This window comes from Dipodomys ordii, unplaced genomic scaffold (genome assembly GCF_000151885.1).
Source record: "Dipodomys ordii isolate 6190 unplaced genomic scaffold, Dord_2.0 Scaffold66, whole genome shotgun sequence".
NCBI lineage: Eukaryota > Metazoa > Chordata > Mammalia > Rodentia > Heteromyidae > Dipodomys > Dipodomys ordii.
In genome coordinates, this window is record NW_012267282.1 from 706,442 (window position 1) to 725,310 (window position 18,869).

General features: G+C 49.7%; 1 protein-coding gene across 1 annotated transcript in view; it reads right to left on the minus strand.

Moving 5' to 3' along the window:
* The window catches only part of Sfswap (splicing factor, suppressor of white-apricot family), a gene marked incomplete at its 5' end in the record, with an annotated part of 56,408 nt that overhangs the window by 12,703 nt on the left and 24,836 nt on the right, over positions 1–18,869 (minus strand). The window contains 6 exons of the mRNA XM_013023036.1: positions 2,111–2,376; positions 6,729–6,919; positions 7,975–8,205; positions 14,117–14,288; positions 15,739–15,832; positions 16,718–16,849. Coding sequence (XP_012878490.1) covers positions 2,111–2,376; positions 6,729–6,919; positions 7,975–8,205; positions 14,117–14,288; positions 15,739–15,832; positions 16,718–16,849 — 1,086 coding nt within the window. The remainder of the gene's footprint in view (positions 1–2,110; positions 2,377–6,728; positions 6,920–7,974; positions 8,206–14,116; positions 14,289–15,738; positions 15,833–16,717; positions 16,850–18,869) is intronic.

Sequence of the window (18,869 nt, forward strand, 5' to 3'; positions counted from 1 at the left end):
TTTCTTTTTGCTTATGTGGTGCTGAGGAATCGAACCCAGGGCCTCATGCATGCAAGGCAAGCGCTCTACCACTGAGCCACCTTCCCAGCCCCAGTCTGTGAGATTCTTACCTCCAATAAACCACCAGAAAACTGGATGGCGCTGTGGCTCAAGTGGTAGAGGGCTCGCCTTGAGCTGAAGAGCTGAGGACAGTGCCCAGGCTGAGTTCAAGCCCCACAACCAACAAAAACAAGTAAGCAAACAAAAACAATATCTAAGTCATAAACTTTAGGCATAAGTAACCTGTACAGTACTTCTTCATTCCACCTAGAATGCTCGATGTGATTGATACTAAAACCAATGAGAACAGGAGCAGCAGGTAAAGAAGTCTGACACACACACTTAGGTGTTAGCCAAAAAAAGTGGTAGAGCGCTAGCCTTGAGCAAGCGAAGCTCAGGGACAGCGCCCACACTCTGAGCTCAAGCCCAGGACTGGCTGGGGAAACCCTCTGGGGCTAGTACGCTGGGGAGCCTCACTGTTTGTTTCCAGCTATACAATTGCAATACCAAAGTTTTCCAACTGAGAAAATTTTGAAAAAGAGAATTTGACCCACAATACAAATCATAGGAGCTACATACATAAAAATCAGCGGGTACCGGTGGCTCATGCCTAGATCCTAGATCTGAGGATTGTGGTTCAAAGCCAGCCTGGGCGAGAACATCTGTGAGACTTTTATCTCCAATAAACCACCAGAAAACCAGCAGTGGCACTGTACTTCAAAGTGGTAGAGCACTAGCCTTGAGCAAAAAAGCTCAGGGACGGCACCCAGACCCCGAGTTCAAGCCCCACAACTGACAGAAAAAAAAGAAAAAAGGTATGTCACACAGTTGGTGACATGAGATTGTGTGTGTGTGTGTAATGGTAGGAAGTGACTGAATTTCTCAAGAACTAGCCAAGTACAGAGGGTCAAAGACTTACAACAAAGGCAAATCTATAGTTTCATTAACTACTTGATAAACCCTGTAAGCTTTGAAACAGGAAAACACACCGTATGGCTTTTGTGGCCTTGTCTAGTAAGGTGAGCGTGTAGTACGCCCCTGACAACACGAAGAGCACAGGACATCTTCATTTTCCCACAGAGCCAACATGGCTTCCGGAAGAAACAGGGAGGCCCAGAGTCAGGCCGTGTGAGGTAATAGGAAGAGCTCAGGGGACCTGGGGACAGCTGATGACAGAGCAGCCTTTCTGAACCTCTGGCAAGGTGGCCACTGCTGTGTTTTGTTTACCTAAGGAGCGAATTCTGTGATCTCTGACTGAGTTCACATTCGCAAACACTGGCTCCTCATGAAGAGGACTTTGGGAGCCTAAAGAGGCACACTGCTAAAACAGATGCATACTGTTTGTCTCTTGTTTTTGGGCTAGGGTCTCGTTTTTGTCTGCACAAGCTTGGACCACAAACCTACTTTGCCCTTTCTGCATAGCTGGGCCGACAGATGCACACTGTGACACTCAGTTGTACTGGTTGAGAGGGGGTCTTACTAACTTTCCCCCTGGTTGGCCTGGCTACAAGTTTCTACCCCAACCTCCCAAGTAGCGGGGATTATCCCTGGCCTCTGTGGCCTCACTCTGACTCACACTTGGGGGTGCAGGGTATCTGAACCAGACCAGGTATCATTCTTGTTTTGCAGTTACCACATTCAAAAGAAAGCACGAGAAATTCATCCACACTAACGGAAGGACTCTGCCCCTATGTGCTAGGCTTGCTCTTTGCATACTCACACCTGGCCTGCTCTCGAACACACACAGGCTAGGCTCGCTCACACGACTGTCAGCACTTAAGTACACCATTACCTTTCTCTTGTTTTCGGAGACAGTCTGGCTGTATTTCCCAGGCTGACCTGACCTTAAGGCCCTCTTGCCCCCTCCCGAGTGCTGGAATCACAGGCATAAATAAGCGATGTCTTAAAACCTGGCAGTCGTTGGCATGACTGGAAAAGTAGCTCTCCTGTGGATATGGAGAACTCCCACTCCTCCCTCCACCCACCTGCCCCTTCAGGCCTTCGCTGGGCCACACGTGCTGCTGGCTGAGGGACCTAACGTACACAGCGAGGCCCAGGGCGCCACACCCACCTTGAGCGCCGCACTGTCCGGTAGGCACTGGGCAGGGAGTGCCTGGCTTTCGAGTGGGGCCTGGACCTGGACTTGGAGGACGGGCGGTATTTGGGAGAGCGAGAGCGAGTCCGAGACCGTTTTTTGTGCTTTTTCTTTTTCTTCTCTCTCTCTTCTTCTCGGGGTGGATCTCTGCTTTTGCTTGAAGGCCTTTCCGGCGGTTTTGCATCCACAGTGGGCAGAGGTCTGCCTCCAGCCAGCAGAGGACAGGGCACAGGACTGGCTTCCTGAGAATGAAAAGCCAAGGAGTGGCCTTAACAGACAGCATTCTACAGCACAGCTCCAATTTCTGCTTTATTGCAGCAACACGTCTACCCGCTGGATGGCCCGACGCTGAGGAAGGAGAGCCTTCTCTCTGGGGGCTGCCTGGGACTGGGCTGGCCTCTATGGGGCAAAGGACAACTCTAGAGACGCTGAGCAGCGTTGGTTAGGCTGTCTATGGCCAGCAACGAAGGGGGCACCTTATCAAAGACACTGTGTTAGGAAAACCCATATTTGCCCTTTAACAACTTTCCATCCCACAACCTCTAACACCAGGTTTTTCATGAATCTGAAATATTTTTAGAGGAGGCCTAAGAGATTGGTCTCTGAATTTAGGACTCTTGGGTGTCACATGCACACTGAAGCCTGCACTGGTCTCAATGCACGTCGCTGAGAGCCACCTTCACCCAGGGGCCCGGGCAGCCAACCTGCAGGCAGCCAGCCACCTGCTTTCTGCCGAACCTCTACCGGGGGGCAGTCCTCAATTCACAATCATGAAACACAATTTCCTCTTTTTTGCCTGGAAGATTTAGGTGTAAGGTATATAGAAAAATTCAAGGCAACACCTGGGTGGGCTAGCCTGGTCTGCTCCCGCTGCCTGAGCCCCGGGAAATGGGACGGGGACAGACGTGGTGTGCGCTTGCGTCTGTACATCTGGGGCAGTGGGTGGGCTTCCCTTCCTGCCTCCCACCTAACAGGGCCTCCAGAGGTGCGCTTCCTCCACTGCTCAGGAGAGAAGTGAGCTGTACTCTCTGGGACAGGCAACAACCTAAGGTGAAGTGATCATAAGAGTCTCACGGACTTTCCTGACTGGGCTGGCTTTGAATCATGATCCTCGGATCCCAGCCTCAGCCTCCTGAGCAGCTAGGATTATAGGTGTGAGCTACGGGCACCCAGCTGACCCTGGAAAATTCTTTTACCATGATAGCAACAAATCAGCATATGAACTCGCAATAGTGCTTTTGCCAGTGAAACACTGAGTGCCGGGAACCGGAGCGCGTTCCCACAAAGCAGTCATCCCACAGCCACAATGGCTCACACTGTCAGCTTGACTGGACGAGAATGCACCTAGCACACACACATTGTTCTGAAACAAGTCCTCACTCTGTAGCTCAAGATGGCCTCAGGCTTGTGATCTTCCTGCCTCAAGCTCCTCAGTGTTACCATGACAGGCAGGTAGCACATACCCAGCCATGCCCACTTTTATCAGTGCTACCTGAACACATCTTTACTTTATACAATGTCTGGTAATTTAGCATACTATCCATCATTATCTTTCCATGTCAACAAGTATATTGAAGGGTATCTTTAAAATTATGCCTGCAGATGTCAAATGATCTCTTTAAGACCAATGAAATCAAACAGATTAGTGTGGAGAAATAGATCAAGTACGCACAAGAACCCCGCACAGAACAGAGGAGACTCCTGACACCAGTAGGGGTAGGATGTATAATTTATTGAATTCTATGCTCCTTAAACGGAAAAAAGTAGAGTTGTGGACGTAGCTCAGTGGTAAAGCATTTGCCCACATTGCCTGAGGTGCTAGGCTCAATCTCCAGTATTGAAAGAAGGGAAAAAGAAGTACTGAGAACCAACAGCTAACGCCACACAGTAGAGACAAACCGCCAGAACCCCTCGGAAGCTCACCTGGCAGTGTTCCACATGAAGAAAGCTACCCCACAGCTGGGGTGCACTGGGGAGGCGCCCGACAGAGGATGCAGGCAGTTCCTACAGTACGCTCACAGCAGAGAGACCCGGAGCCCCAGCACTCCCGCCAGCGGGCAGGGCTAACGGGCCGCCGGAGGGAGGGACTCTCAGGCAGCCACTCAGCCCACTGACTATTTCAATGTCAGCAACACATCAAGCACGAATTCAAGCTCTGGCGTTTAAAGACTTGCACAAGAAAGATGCCGCATAGTGCCTAGGGAGGGCCCCATTTATAATGCTTAAACTTGTAAAGAGCAGTTGGTGCTTCATATGGATGGAGGGTTAGCCTATGGAGAGAAAATGATTCTGGGTGTGGTGGCTGGGACAGACAGACATGCTTTTGTTTGGGAGGCGGTCCGTCATGGGGCTTGAACTCTGGGCCTAGGCGCTGTCCCTCAGCTCTTCAGCTCAAGGCAAGGACTCTACCACTTGAGCCACAGCACCACTTCCAGTTTTCTGAGTGGTTTACTGGAGATAAGAGTCTCACAGACTTTCCTCCTTGGGCTGGCCTCAGATCTCAGCCTTCTGAGTAGCAAGGATTACAGGCATGAGCCACCAGTGCCCCGCTAGACAGACATGCTTAATGCACTAAACTGCATACAAGAAAAAGGGTGCGAGTGATAAACCTCAAGTTATCAATATTTTACTGCATGAAAAACAAAATAAGTTATTTGTAGGTATTAAAAAAGAAGGACAAGACCTTTAATCTTTACTGTATACCTTTCTCTAGCCTTGGAACCTTCCAAATTATATGCCTGGTGCTTTTATAAAGGGAAAGCAAATATAGGAAAATGCCAGCCCTCAGGGCGAATCGCAAGCCTGTGGCTGCTCAAGGCAGACGGCAGTCCAGTTCCTGACAAGCTCTGCGCTAGCTCTGCGTGTGTGCACCTGCTTGTCCCAAAGCCAGGCTGGGCGGGCTCACCTGGGCTCCGACGGATCTGAGGCGCCAACTCCACTCTGCTAAGTCCCACACCCTCTAAGAGCTCTACATCTAGGTGGCTAGTTGGGTCAAATGTGCCAGTACCATACTTGATAAGTCAAGGACAGCCTGTCCCCTAATGTTCCTTAAGACTAAAAATGTTTTTGAGTTTGACTCTTACTTATGACAATAGCCAATTTAATTGCAAGAGTTTCTGTTTCAAAGCAATTAGCGACATTTATCACCATCTGCTACGACCATTACATTTCTGATGAAATAGCCTAGCAGCTATCATCTGTGTGTACACACAGATATTCAGGGAGGTTACCCCAGAGACAAAACACTCATATCCATGGATTAGACTAGACTTATCTCCCTTCTGGAAACAGAGGCTCAGGCTGGGCTGGCCCTGGGCACACAGGGATGGGAGAGATGATGGCCATTGTGATGAGGACTCCGGCAGCCGGGGACAGTGTGCTGATGACAAGCTGCATCTGAGCTCACCATGAGGAGCACAACACGCAGATGCAACCGTGCAATGCTGCTTGTCTGTAGATGTCTCTTAAGGAACCCCTTTATCCAGTGCACAAATGACAGCAAAAACAATAAAGGGTATTAAATTATCCCCTGGCCTCCATTTCTTGCTTTTGTTTTTGTACCAGTACCCGCTTGAATCCCCTGAATTTGAGCTCTCACTCAGCGTTTTCACTACGGCTAGCAGCCAACCATTTGAGCTGTGCCTCTAGCTCTTCTGCTGGGTAACTGGAAACAAGAGTCTCTTGGATTTATCTGCCCAAGCTGGCTTTGAATCACAATCCTCAGATCTTAGTCTCCCAAGCAGCTAGGATTACAGGTGTGGGCCACTGGCACCTGGCAGCTCCCTGCTTTCTCAAGTCCTCCCCCGCACCGCCTCAGCCCCTTTACTGTATGCACACGTTTTATAGCTGCTACCACAAAGCAGAGATAATTATGCTTCTCTCCTACGCCAAGAAAACATCCCTCTGAGGCCACAGCTGCCCTTGTGGCCTTTCCTGGCTACTGCTCACGCTGCTCCATCCCCACAGAAGCCATCTCAGAGCTAGGAGCACCACTTATGTGGTCCTTTCTGAGTCTGTAGAATGACTGGAGCCAGGGGCCCAGAAACCTGTCTGTGGAGAGCCTTGGGGGTTGGGTCAGGTGGTGGTGGCTGCTGCCCCCTCCCCCTGAGAGCTCCTTTTCAAGGACGCCACTGAGGAGGGCTCTAAGGACAGGAACCAGGGAGCAGCGATCTGGCCACCACAGGGCATCCTGGACTCGATCAGCTGATTCTCACAGCTTCTGCAGCGCGGCTCAGCTCTGCTTTCTGAGAGATGGCAGATGGGACTCCTGACCCAGAAAGCCGCCTTGGCCTTCAGCAGGATGCTCAACTCTGAACCCAGAGTGCTGCTCTCCACAGCCAAATCCATCAGCCAAGTGACACTGGCAGAGAACGAGTGCAGAATATTGGCCTGGAGCTCTTAAGAAACACCAAGGTACTTAAAGTAAAAAGAGCAAAGGGCCTCTGCTGTGCTAGGGACCTTCAGGGACGCGGGGTGGCGTGTGGCTGTGGGTGGGTAGGAGCCAATACGGAAAGGGGGTCTTTTGCCATGGGAGACTTATGCCAGTGCTGGCAACAACTGCCACCGTGCCTGCGAAAGACTTTCCTCTACATACCTCAGTGCCAAAGGGGCTCTCCTCAAGCTTTCCCACTTCTGTCTCTGGCAGAGGATTTTTTAAGGTCTGTAAGAATAGAGCCGCCTTCCTTTTACGTTCAGCCTGAAGCTGCTTCTCCTTTGACTCCTTGGATGCCTGGGCCAGCTTCTCTCGAGCCGCAGCTGCAAGGCGGTCCTCCAGCTTTTGCTTTGCTAAAGGGACAGAGAATGTGGAGTCTAGAGCAAGCATCATCTTTATCTCTTAAGTTTTACAGGCACCAAAAGGGCCAAACAACACTATTACTTAAGAAAACCTTAGGAAGATACAAAGTTCAGAATAGGCAGACACATGGCCAGACCATATATTGAGAGAATTAGTTCAGAACACTTGTCAGGGAGGGTACTTCAGTCCCAGTCAGACTGGAGGCCCCAATACTGTTGCAAGCTGCAGAGACGACCGGGAACCTCAGGATAGAGCAAATACAGTACATCTGCACTACTCCTAGCAGGTGTGGTTAGACGGCCAGAAGTCTGGCCAGGGTCTAGACCAAATTCCCTACGAAAAGTGTCTTATTCCAAGTGACCTGACAAGCTGCTGTGCCACACACACAGGAAGCGCAGGTCTGGACAAGTGCTTGTGCACACGCACACTTGGAGAGAATAACTGCAATCCCAGCCAAAAGCGTTGACAGGAAGGCATACTGGTAAAGTTACCTTTTATCACACTGCTAAGTATAGCTTGATCTGCTTGTGTATACACAGAAAAAACATCTAACAAACCCAGTGAGAACAGAAAAGAGCACAAATGTATTCATTAATTCACTACTTTAATATAGAGTATAACTTAGTAAGCCAAAACCCCCATGCTGCTGGCAATGACGATGAGCCAGGGCCGAGAATCAGCCCAGGCACGCATCATCTTCAAGGGCTGGTGATTCTGCTGAGAGACAGCCTCACAAAAAGGCATCTCCCAGTGCGGTGCATTAATGCAGGCTGGGAGTCCAGACGGGGTGGCTCACCCCAGGCTGTCATCAAAACCCAAACAAAGCGCACCTCCATTAGAGCTGTCCACAGTGCATTATGCTGCTCTGAGAACAAACTGCCAAGAGCACTGCGTCTGAGCTAGCGAGCAGTGGGGCTCGGCACTCTGAGAAACTCCTACTTGGCTCCAGGTTCTAGTCTGCAGTCTTAGAATTTCAGGCTTAGCAGATAAATCTTATATTAACATCTTGTCTTTCTTTTGAGAATGTTAAGAGCTATTAACAAACCTTGCTTTGCTTCTAGCTCCTCCTGGGTAAGCTGGGGCTTCTTCTCCTCGACAACCACACAGGGTGCGGCTATGGCAGGGCTGGTGGTGGCTGCACTGCTACAGCTCTCCTGGCATTCTTTGCTTTCTTCATCGTCTTCACTGTCATCATCTAGCTTAACTCGATTTTTTTCCAGGGGAAGGAGATCATTTTCTTTGGCCTTGATTGCAAAGCTTATTGGAGCAAATGAAGCTATTGGGAAGAGGCGAAAAGTGCTTTTAGGGAACAGACGCAGAGCAGACACCACGGCCTTACCGTCTACATGGGCGCCGGTGGGTGGGAGGCGCACAGCTGTGGAGCCCTATCTTACTCTCTACAGCCCGCAAGGACGCCTGCCATATCAAGGGGCCCTGTTTACATGTCCCCTGCATGGCACACAGCTGAGGGGTGCCCCTGAGCCACTGCAGTGTGGGCAGCTCACGACAGGCCGGCTAAGCAATGGGGCCTGCAGGGCAGGCCACCACAGAGCCACAGTAGGACACGGGCAGAGAGCCAGAGGATCACCTGCAGTTTTAAATGACCAACTCTTGTTATTTTTCTTCTACTTTTTCGTTTTCCAGCACTTGGTATATAACTGAATTTGCTAAGAAAGCATATGATATGACTCCACTACAAAATGGAATCTTTAAAAATTAATTCATTTTAGCCGGGTGCCGGTGGCTCATGCCTGTAATCCTAGCTACTCAGGAGGCTGAGATCTGAGGATCGCGGTTCAAAGCCAGTCTGGGCAGGAAAGACCATGAGGCTCCTACCTCTAATAAACCACCAGAAAACCAGAAGTGGCGCCTTAGCTCACGTGGTAGAGTGCTCGCCTTGAGCCGAAGAGCAGAGGGACAGTGCCCAGGCCCAGAGTTCAAGCCCCACGACCGACAAAATAAAATAAAATAAAAATCTGGGAGTAGAACCCAAGCCAGAGACGGAGCTGCATAAAACAAGGCCAGCCTGGGCTGAAGGTACCCCGCTGGTCAGGCTGAGGGTGAGGCTACTTACTTGTAGCCTGCTTGTCTGTAGTAGCAGTCTCTTTAACAAACAGGACTAAGGAACATTTAAAAAGAGAGTGAGTTTCGTACACAACATTGGTGGAATCACGTACGGAGCCAGCTCCCAGCCTAAGAGTGGCACAGGCACAGATGGACCTGAGTCCCAGCCCAGAGTAGTAGCTCTGAGTGACTCCTTCCTTCCGCCTCAAACAGCTCCTTCCAGCAATACATCCGCTGTGGGAAATTGTGAAAGGTCGACTGCAACTCAGAAAGGAGGAAAACATCTGTGCATAGCCTGCACACATGCACACTAGCAGAGGGATGGTGGACCACACCTGACCTTCCTAACTTCATACCCAGTCCCGTTCCAGGTAACTGGTCTAGACAGTCTTCTCTATGTTCAATACAGCATTCCAAATATGCCTTATTATAGTTTCCATGTCTACTTCCTCCTTCTTTCTATACGAGTTCTGGGACTTGAACTCAGGGCCTGGGTGCTGTTCTTAAGCTTGTGCTCTCTCTCTCTCTCTCTCTCAGGCTAGATACCTACTTGAACTATGGATCTACTTCTTGCCTTTGGTGATTAACTACACCTAAAAATTTCACAGACTTTCCTGCCCTGGCTAGCTTTAAATGGTGATTCTCAGATCTTCAGCCTCCGAAGTAGATAGGATTATAGGCATGAGCCACCAGTACTTGGCTGTTTAAAATTTCATACTCTTTCAAAATAAGTCTGGGCATGGTGCCTCATGCTACTTGGGAAGCAGAGATCAGAGGACTATGGTTTGAGACCAACAGGAGCAAAAAGTTGGTACATTTCAATCAATCAGCAAGCCAGGCAATGGTGGAGCATACTTGTAATCTCACCTACTGGCTGGGAAGTAGATAGGAGGATCATGGTCTGAGGCTGGGCCTAGGCAAAAATGAGATCCTACTGGAAAGATAACCAAAGCAAAAAAGGGCTGGGGGCATAGCTCAAGTAGTACGTCAATAGGCTAGCATGTGCGAAGTCCTAAGTTCAAACCCAGTACCTCTGAACAACAACAAAAAAGCCAACTCCAAAATAATAATAAAAAAAACCCAAGCCCCATGCTAAATGTCCTGTGCAGAGAGCTTGCCAAGCCACATTTCTAGGAGTGGAAGGACATTTGCTCTTAAAATGTGGACTGAGCCTTCCACTTCCTAACGTAACATGCCACCACATTAAGGCTCCTCCACTACCAAGTGACATACCCCAGACAGACAGACAGACAGACAGACAGACAGACAGACAGACAGACAGACAGACACAGACACACACACATGTTCTGAGAGGTCTTGCTACACTGCCTATGCTAGTCTCATATTCCTGAGTTCAAGGGATCCTTTCTGCCTTAGCCTCCAGAAGACAAGTTCACACCACCATAACTGGATGAGCAATATTTGTTAATATGAAAGGCCCCAATTATGGGGCTTGAACTCTGGGCCTGGTGCTGTCCCTGGGCTCTTTGTTTCCAAGGCTAGTGCTCTACCACTTGAACCACTGTGCTACCTCTGGCCTTTTCTGTAATTTATTGGAGATAAGAGTTTCATGGACTCCGGGCTGCCTTTGAACTGGGATTCTCAGATCTCAGCCTTGTAAGTAGCTAGGATTACAGGCGTCAGCCATCAGTACCTTGCTTTTGGGGTACTTTTGATATATAAGGTTTTACTATATAGCCCAGATGGCCTCAAACTTGCAATCCTGCCTCAACCTCCCCAGGGCTGCAATTACAGGTAGATACTATGTTACTAATGATCATACCTAAAAATTCCTTACTGGGATCTATTTTCCTCCTTTTCCTGTCCTCAGTCCATCTTTTGCTATAGACATCATCTTACTGACTTCTAAGAGCTCTTTCTTCAGCAAGAACAGCAACACTTTTATATGTTAGCAGTGTTACCATCATTTTGACATCTGTGTTTTGACCTTATTCAGGTCCTGCTTCTAAAAGAACGATTAACTTCCCCTCACCCCCCACTTCAATACTTACAAGGCCTTTTCAACTCCAAGATTAAAGAATTTACTTTCATTTTCCTGGTTTTACTTTTCACACTTAAATATTCAATTCTGGAATTAATGCTGTCAAACGTGATCTAAGTCTTACTTAGCTTTGCTTTTTTTTTCCAGTACTGGTGTTTGAACTCAGGGCCTTGTGCCTGCCAAGTAGAAACATACTCTACCGGAGCTTACATACACCTCCCTATTTCACTTTTCCAAGGGAAGAGCCTATTTTTCCAGTGTCAGTTATCTTCAATACTGAACAAGTTCCACTAGGAATGGCAGGCTTTCTGGCTCTCTCTCTGCCCTGCTAATGCAGCCCTGGCACCGGAGACCGAGCTGAGCCGGGCCGTGCTGCTCACTCCTGCCCCTCTCCACAGTGGGATGCACTCACGACTCCAACACTTGTGCTTCTTAGGTGGCTGTGGTCCAGGGACTGCGGACTCCGGTGTTCAGCGCTCTGGAGCAGGTTACAGATGGAGAGAGCCGTTTCTTGGGGTGAGTTAAGCCAACTTCAATTTGTCTTGGCCTCTTGCCTGGCTCCAGAGCCAGGTCAACTACAGTATTTCAACAATTCTTCCAGGCCTATACATCTTTGCCAGTTCCTTAGCTCTTCTTGAGACAATCTTAACATATTTATTTCAAAATACTATTTTTCAGTCACTTTCCAAATTCCTCTGAATTTAAAGATATATGCTATCTTTGTATAAAGATATCTTTACATTTTCATTTGGTCATGCTGTGTGTATCTGTATTTCAGTACGGAACATGCAATTTCCCGGCCTTTTCTCCCCTTGCTTTTTTCATTTTTCCTTTATTTTTATTTACCATACTAGAGGCTGCGACTTAGGGCCTCAAGCTCTTGTATTTTTCATTCACAGCTAGCACTCTACTACTTCAGCCATACTTCTACTCCAGGCTTTTGCTGGTTATTTGGAGGGGTGATTCTTGATGATTTCTCTACCCAGGCTGGCTCTGAATCTGGATTCTCAGCCTCTTAGAATTAGAGGTGTGAGCTGTGTGTGCCCTGTTTTGATTTTTGAGGTACAGACCAGACTGGTATTGAATTCTCATAGGAGACTTAGCTTCCTGAATGCTAGGGTCACAGTCACTGCTACCATGTCTGGTTTTCTTCCTAGGTTCCTCTGTGTGTGTGTGTGTGTGTGCGCGCGCACACGCGCGCGAGCATGCGCACACACACGCGCGCGAGCATGCGCACACACACACACACACACGCCACTATAATGTTTAAACTTGGGGCATTGTGCTCATTTGTCTTGGTTGCTCGGCTGGCTTTGTCTGCAACTCAGCATTTTTGCTGGTTATTTTGTAGATGGAGGCTCATGGACATTTCTGCCTGGGATGGCTTTACAGGAACAAACCATGACATCCTGTCCTAGGTCCTCTTCTCTCTTTTTAGAGAAGAGTGCTAGAGACTGAAGTAGGTCTTCGTACATGCTAAATACATACTGAGCTGTATCCTAGCCCACTTCCTAGGTTGACTTCAATGCTCATTTTGTTTTCACTTTACATTTGTCATCAAAAAACACATAGAGTTGTGTGTTTTTCTCTGAATAATATTTTCTTTTTCTTTTTTTTCTTTTTTGGCAGTGCTGAGGATGGAACCCAGAGCTTTCCCCATGTTAGAGGAGCACCTGTGCTGAGTGGATCCACTGCCTTGTATTTCTTGGACACAGTTTCTGAATGCTCACACGTCTGCACGTCTGCTGAACAGATCCACTGTCCTTGCTTGCTTAGACACACAGTTTCAGAGTGCTCACGTCTGTAGGTCTGCTCACATGTCTGTTTGAACATCTCAGGCTAACAGGGATGCAGAAGGGACCAGGCAGGCAGCAGCTGGGAGCCACGGCTCCCACTTTACTAGGCTGGCCAGATGAGCTGAGAGGAGCCGGTCTGTAGAGAGCTTCCAGGGTGTTGCTGCTTCCCGGATGCTCCTGCCACCCCATGTCAACAGTGGATCCCCTAGCCACTGTCTCCATCTGCAGACATCCTTTTCATCTTCTAAGGAGAATTCCAGGTGGACTGCTTGTCTTCCCACACGAGGACAGCAGAAGCTGTTGTAGTCTCTGTCTCTGTTCATCTCAGTGGGAGTGAAAACCATGCTCAGGTGACTTTCTGAGCTGATGACTGGGTCACTCTCAAAGACCACCGTTCCCATCACAAAGGCCCCTTTGAGAAGGACAGGCACTCTTGCTGCAAAGCACTGCCCACCACTGCCTTTTCTCCCTGTCAGGACCCACCCCCACTTTCATAAAAGCTTCCTTCCAGGCCACTGTGCAACCAAAAACTTCTGACACAGCCCTCCCTTCTGGCTGAATGACTCCGCCAATCTACTGGATGGATAAAGCCATCCCGTGAGCCTAGGACCCCAGGGGAAGCAGAGCTCCCGGAGCTGGTCAGAGCCTCTGCACATCATGACCCATCTACCACCCAGAGTTAGTCAGACTACCATTTCAGGGCAGCGACATGCCGGCACGTCCCACCCCACAGCTGTGGCCCTGGGCCTCTGGGGACCCCTTTCTCCTACCACTACCTACCTCAACATCCTTTTCTGCACAAAGCCTCCCTCTTCCCTCCCTCCTCACTCTACCCCACGGGCTCTCAGAGCAAAGCCAGATACGCTGCACTCTATTGCTTTAGCCATCTGTACATACCTGTCCTATCCGACTCAACCTTCCTTTCGGGGACAGAGCGCGGTGACTAAAAGGAAGCTTGCTTAGCAAAGAAAGAAAATGACCTTTAATGTGCACAACTTCACAGGCCGGGATGTGGCTCCATGGTGGAGCACTTCTTGCCAGAGTGTGTGGGATCCAGGTGTGATCCCCAGCACTATCAACAAACCTGCCCGCTACATGGCTCTGTGCAGGCCAGTAAACAGATCCCTAGATTTACATCTAGGGATCTAATTTACATCCACAAGACTCCGAAGGCCAGGCTCGAAACATACAACTAAGCGAACAAGTTTTAGTGGAGCCACTTAAAAGAGGAGCTGGTCCCAGCCTGACCTACGGCTCAGAAACCTGTCCCTGAGACTGAAACTCTCTCGCTACTTCAGGCTATCTGGCCTCACCGGACGGCGCACCTTTCACCAGCTTCCCATCCGCCGCACTCTTACTGGACGTGGCCTCCTTCTTCCCGCCAGAGCCACCTCTGCCTCCTGCCTCAGCTGTGTCCTCAGGAGTCCCGTCGTCCCCAGAGTCCCCTGGCTTCTCGCCAGCAGATTCTGCAGGGGCCTCCTCTGATGCTGACGCCACCTGGAGAGACAGACATGACACACATGTCACACGAGGAGTCACGGGGACTTGTCAAAAGAGCAGCTCCTCAACAGCAGCAGCACGTCTACATGGATAAGAAATAATTCCCATCACCTACAGGTGAAATTCCTTCAGTCTGAGCAACATAAGATAAAGTCTCAAAAAAATCGACTAATAGGCAGGGCCTCTATTACTGCTCCCCACACGTGACTTAGAGAATCCCAGGGCTGGGAGTATGGCCCAGGGTGGTGCACCCGCATAGGTGGTGGGAGGCCCCTCTGCTCAGTCAGGTGTGGTGGTGCATGTCTGTAATCAAGGCATTTGGAAGGCAGAGGCAAGAGGATTGTAAGAGACCAGACTAGCTAATACAGCAAAAAAGCAAGAAACCAACATTGAAGCAAAAATGGGAGAGAGAAAAATAAAGGGAAGTCGGGTGTCAATGTTAAAAGGCAATGTAAAGGCAGGAGGTGATGACGGGAACGAGATGCAAAGCTTCCAGGAGGGCAGAGAAGAGAGGCAGGGCCACCAGTGCCCCACACACAGCTCCACGGACACGATTTAAGCTCTAGGATGTGAAGCATGAGGTACAAGTTTCCATCTTTATGAGATTCCTTCCATGTTAGCACAGATACAGAATACAGATCTCATCCCAAGTAGATAAAAGTAGAACTCAATGTATGAACAAACGGGGTTATTGAGCCAGGTGCCCCAGTGTCTCACACTTGTAATCCTAGCTACTTAGGAGACTGAGACCTGAGAATCATGGTTTGAAGCCAGCCCAGGCAGGAAAGTCTGTGAGACTTTTTTCTTTTTTGTCCGTCGTGGGGCTTGAACTCTGGGCCTGGGTGCTGTCCCTCTCCCTCAGCTCTTCAGCTCAAGGCTAGCACTCTACCACTTGAGCCACAGCGCCACTTCTGGTTTTCGGAGTAGTTTATTGGAGTTAAGAGTCTCACGGACTTTCCTGCCAACTTTCCTACCCCGGCTGGCTTTGAACTGTGATCCTCAGATCTCAGCCTCCTGAGTAGCTAGGATTAAAGGTGTGAGCCACTAGTGCCTGGCTTGTGAGACTCTTATATCTCCAATAAAAAATACTCAGAAAAAGGAAGTGGCATTATTGCTCAAGTGGCAGGTCACTAGCCTTGAGTAAAAGAATCTCAGGGACAGTGCCTAGGCCCTGAGTTTAAGCCCCAGGACCGGTACAAAAAAAGAAAAGAAAAGAAAGAGGCTATTATTGCTTTTGTTGGTTTGTAACATGTTGGACAAATGGCCACAAAGATACTATGAGTAAATGAACTATGAGTAAATGAATTATTTCCACAGCTCTAAACCAACGTTCACCTGAGAGGTAAGGAAAGTTAGAGACAGCACATGTCAGACACACAACAGGTATTAGTGTGGTGGGCTCATACGCGGAGAACAGAAAGTTACTCCCGCACCCTCCAGACCATACCTGTGTCCTATCGCCTCCGTCCTTCTGCAAGAAGAACTGCTTCTTAAACTCATAATAAGCATTATACTGGTGCCATGGCTGCAGGAACTCAAATCTGTGGACACAGGAAGGAAACAGGTCACTCAACATGACAGGTGTGCTGCACAGCAAGCAGGGGTTTCCTGTGAGCTGCACCCACCCTGGATGCTGACTCAGCACCCACATCCCACCCACCCACCCACTGCACAGACCAGGGTGAGGCTCCTGTCCAGAGCCCTTTCAGTACAGCAAGTAACGCCTCATGCTTTATGCTGACCACCAGAGGCACAGGGCACAACTGGATTTTAAAAAAGTGTTGTTATATTTCCTTTCCAGTGGACCCCAAGCAACATGAATTATCTAGGCACTTTTCTCTAAGATAGCATTACTCTTTTTATTGCACAGTAAAATAACCTCTCCAACTCTAATTTAACAAGAGGAACAAAAAACATGTTTAGCCAGGAGTCAGTGTCCCAGGCCTATAATCCTAGCTACTCAGGAGGCCGAGTATCTAGGACAGCAGTTCAAAGCTAGTTTAGACAAGAAAGTCTTTGAGACTCTTATCTCCAATTAACTACCAAAAAGCTGGAAATGGCACTGTGGCTCCAAGTGGCAGAGTACTAGCCTTGAGCACAAAAGCTCAGGGACAATGCCCAGGCTGAGTTCAAGCCCCAGAACCAGCAAACGCACGCACACACACACGCACATGCACACGCGCACACACACACACACAAACTTAAAAGACACTTTAGGAAGAAAAGGATAAAACCATAAGAAAGGGATTACATGGCTAAACTAAAAAAACCCCCTAAGCTAATGTCTTTAATCCCATACACTTAAAATGCCTATTATTGTTTTGTTGCAGCATCAGGGAGGAAACCCAGGGTGCCTCACATTTTAGAAGCAAGCACTCTGCAACCAAGCCATAGCCCAGCCCAATACTTCCAGCTCTTCCTCTCACCTCTGATCGTTCTTGGCACGGACGCTGGTCTCAAATTTAAGGCCATTCCTTGCAACGTATTCTGCCAGCTTATCAATCACAGGCTGGACGTCAGGAGGCGGGGGGATGATGGCGGCCACGGGGGCAAGCGCACTGTGGGGGAGAAGCCGGTGAGTGGGTGTGTGCCAGGCAGCTCGAGGGGTGGGGATGATGGCGCACGCACGGTAGGGGAGAAGCTGGGGAGCAGCCTTGTACTCAGCAACGGCATTAGGCTTCACACTGGCTGCTGAAGGGTCTTCCTGGACTCAGAAGCCACATCAACACAGGAGGGAAAGATGATACAAGAGGGAGGTACCAGTCACTCAAGGAGGGCCCAGAGGGACAGTAGGGCTTATTGAACAACAAATCAGAGAAAGGAATCTTCCACTATTTCCCTCTAACCCTGAGTTAAAACAACTAAGGACAAGAGTCAGCCTGCTTAACTTTCAGGTTTTTTTTTGGGGGGGGCGAAGGGGGCGTCTTCTGAGGAGCTAGACAAATGCTCTACCATTGAGCTATATCCCTAGTCTGTGGTGCTTTCTGAGCATGATCAGAAAGAGGATTATTTATGCAGGGAGATCTGAATATCTGCCAGATTTTCCCAGCACCCCTTGCTGGATGTCAAGATGCCTGCCTGGGGCTCCCTGTGGGAACCGAGAACTCCGGTCGTCCCTCACCTGATCCTACCTGCATGGCTGGCAAGGCCTACTCTCACAAGTGAAAGCCGTGTGTTTCCTAACAGCTCTGTCCACCTCACAGCAGTCAGCCAAGAGTTACTCAGCTGAGGTGCTGGGCACAGTGTGATCAGCTGAGGTGCTGGGCACAGTGTGATCAGCTGAGGTGCTGAGCACTGTGTGATCAGCTGAGGTCCTGGGCACTGTGTGATCAGCTGAGGTGCTGGGCACAGTGTGATCAGCTGAGGTGCTGGGCACAGTGTGATCAGCTGAGGTGCTGGGCACAGTGTGATCAGCTGAGGTCCTGGGGCACTGTGTGATCAGCTGAGGTGCTGGACACCGCACAAGGAGAGGCCCACAATGAATGTGCAAGTGTGGGATGTTGCGTGGGAGTCATGTTTACAAAAGGCTACCCTGCATTGCTAAAAAGTCTTTTCTTAGCTTGAGAGAGTCAACTCACACCTGTAACCCTAGCTACTTGGGAGGCTGAAAATGAGAGGATGGTGATTCACAGCCAGCCTGGGAAGAACAGCGTGAGACCCCTCCTGAACTCAGCTGGGCTCAGTGGCGGACATCCTGGAGGGTCCATCAGTCTGGGCAGCACGGTCATGAGACTCCAGCTCAACAGAGATGGATGTGGTGGTAGGTGCCAGTCATCCTAGCAACAACAGAAAGCCTACAGCACCAAGTTCAAGGGTCCAGGCAACTTCCAGCGAGGAACAAGACCCTATCTTGACAATAACTTGTGAAAAACAGGTCTGGAGGTGTGACTCAGTGATAAGAGTGCTTGCCCAGGAAATGCTAGGTCTTGAGGCCAAACCCAAGCACTACCAAGTTAAAAAAGATTTACTTTTTTGAGAAAACTCAAACCCAGACTGTCTTCCAACTTGCTACACAGCCCAGGCTGGCCTGAGATGTGTAACCCTCCCTGCATCAGTTCCCAAAGGCTGGGATTCCAGGAGCACATCATCACGCTCAGCTTTTATATGGACTTTTATAAGGGTCTCAGGTATGTAACTTGGGGATCTGAGCAATAACTACGTAAACAACGGCAACAACAGGGTCTCCACACCCACAACACAGGGGCAGTAACCGCTCCCTATGGACCCTGGGGCGACGGGTGCCACAGCGCACACAGCCGTGGTGGTCGTGGACACGGGGCACTGTGGCAAGACAGCACACAGCACACACAGCCGTGGCAGGACAGCACACAGCGCACACAGCCATGGCAGGACAGCACACAGTACACACAGCCGTGGCGGACAGCACACAGCGCACACAGCCGTGGTGGTCGTGGACACGGGGCACTGTGGCAGGACAGCAAGCAGCCGTGGCAGGACAGCACACAGCGCACACAGCCGTGGTGGTCGTGGACACGGGGCACTGTGGCAGGACAGCACACAGCGCACACAGCCGTGGTGGTCGTGGACACGGGGCACCGTGGCAGGACAGCACACAGC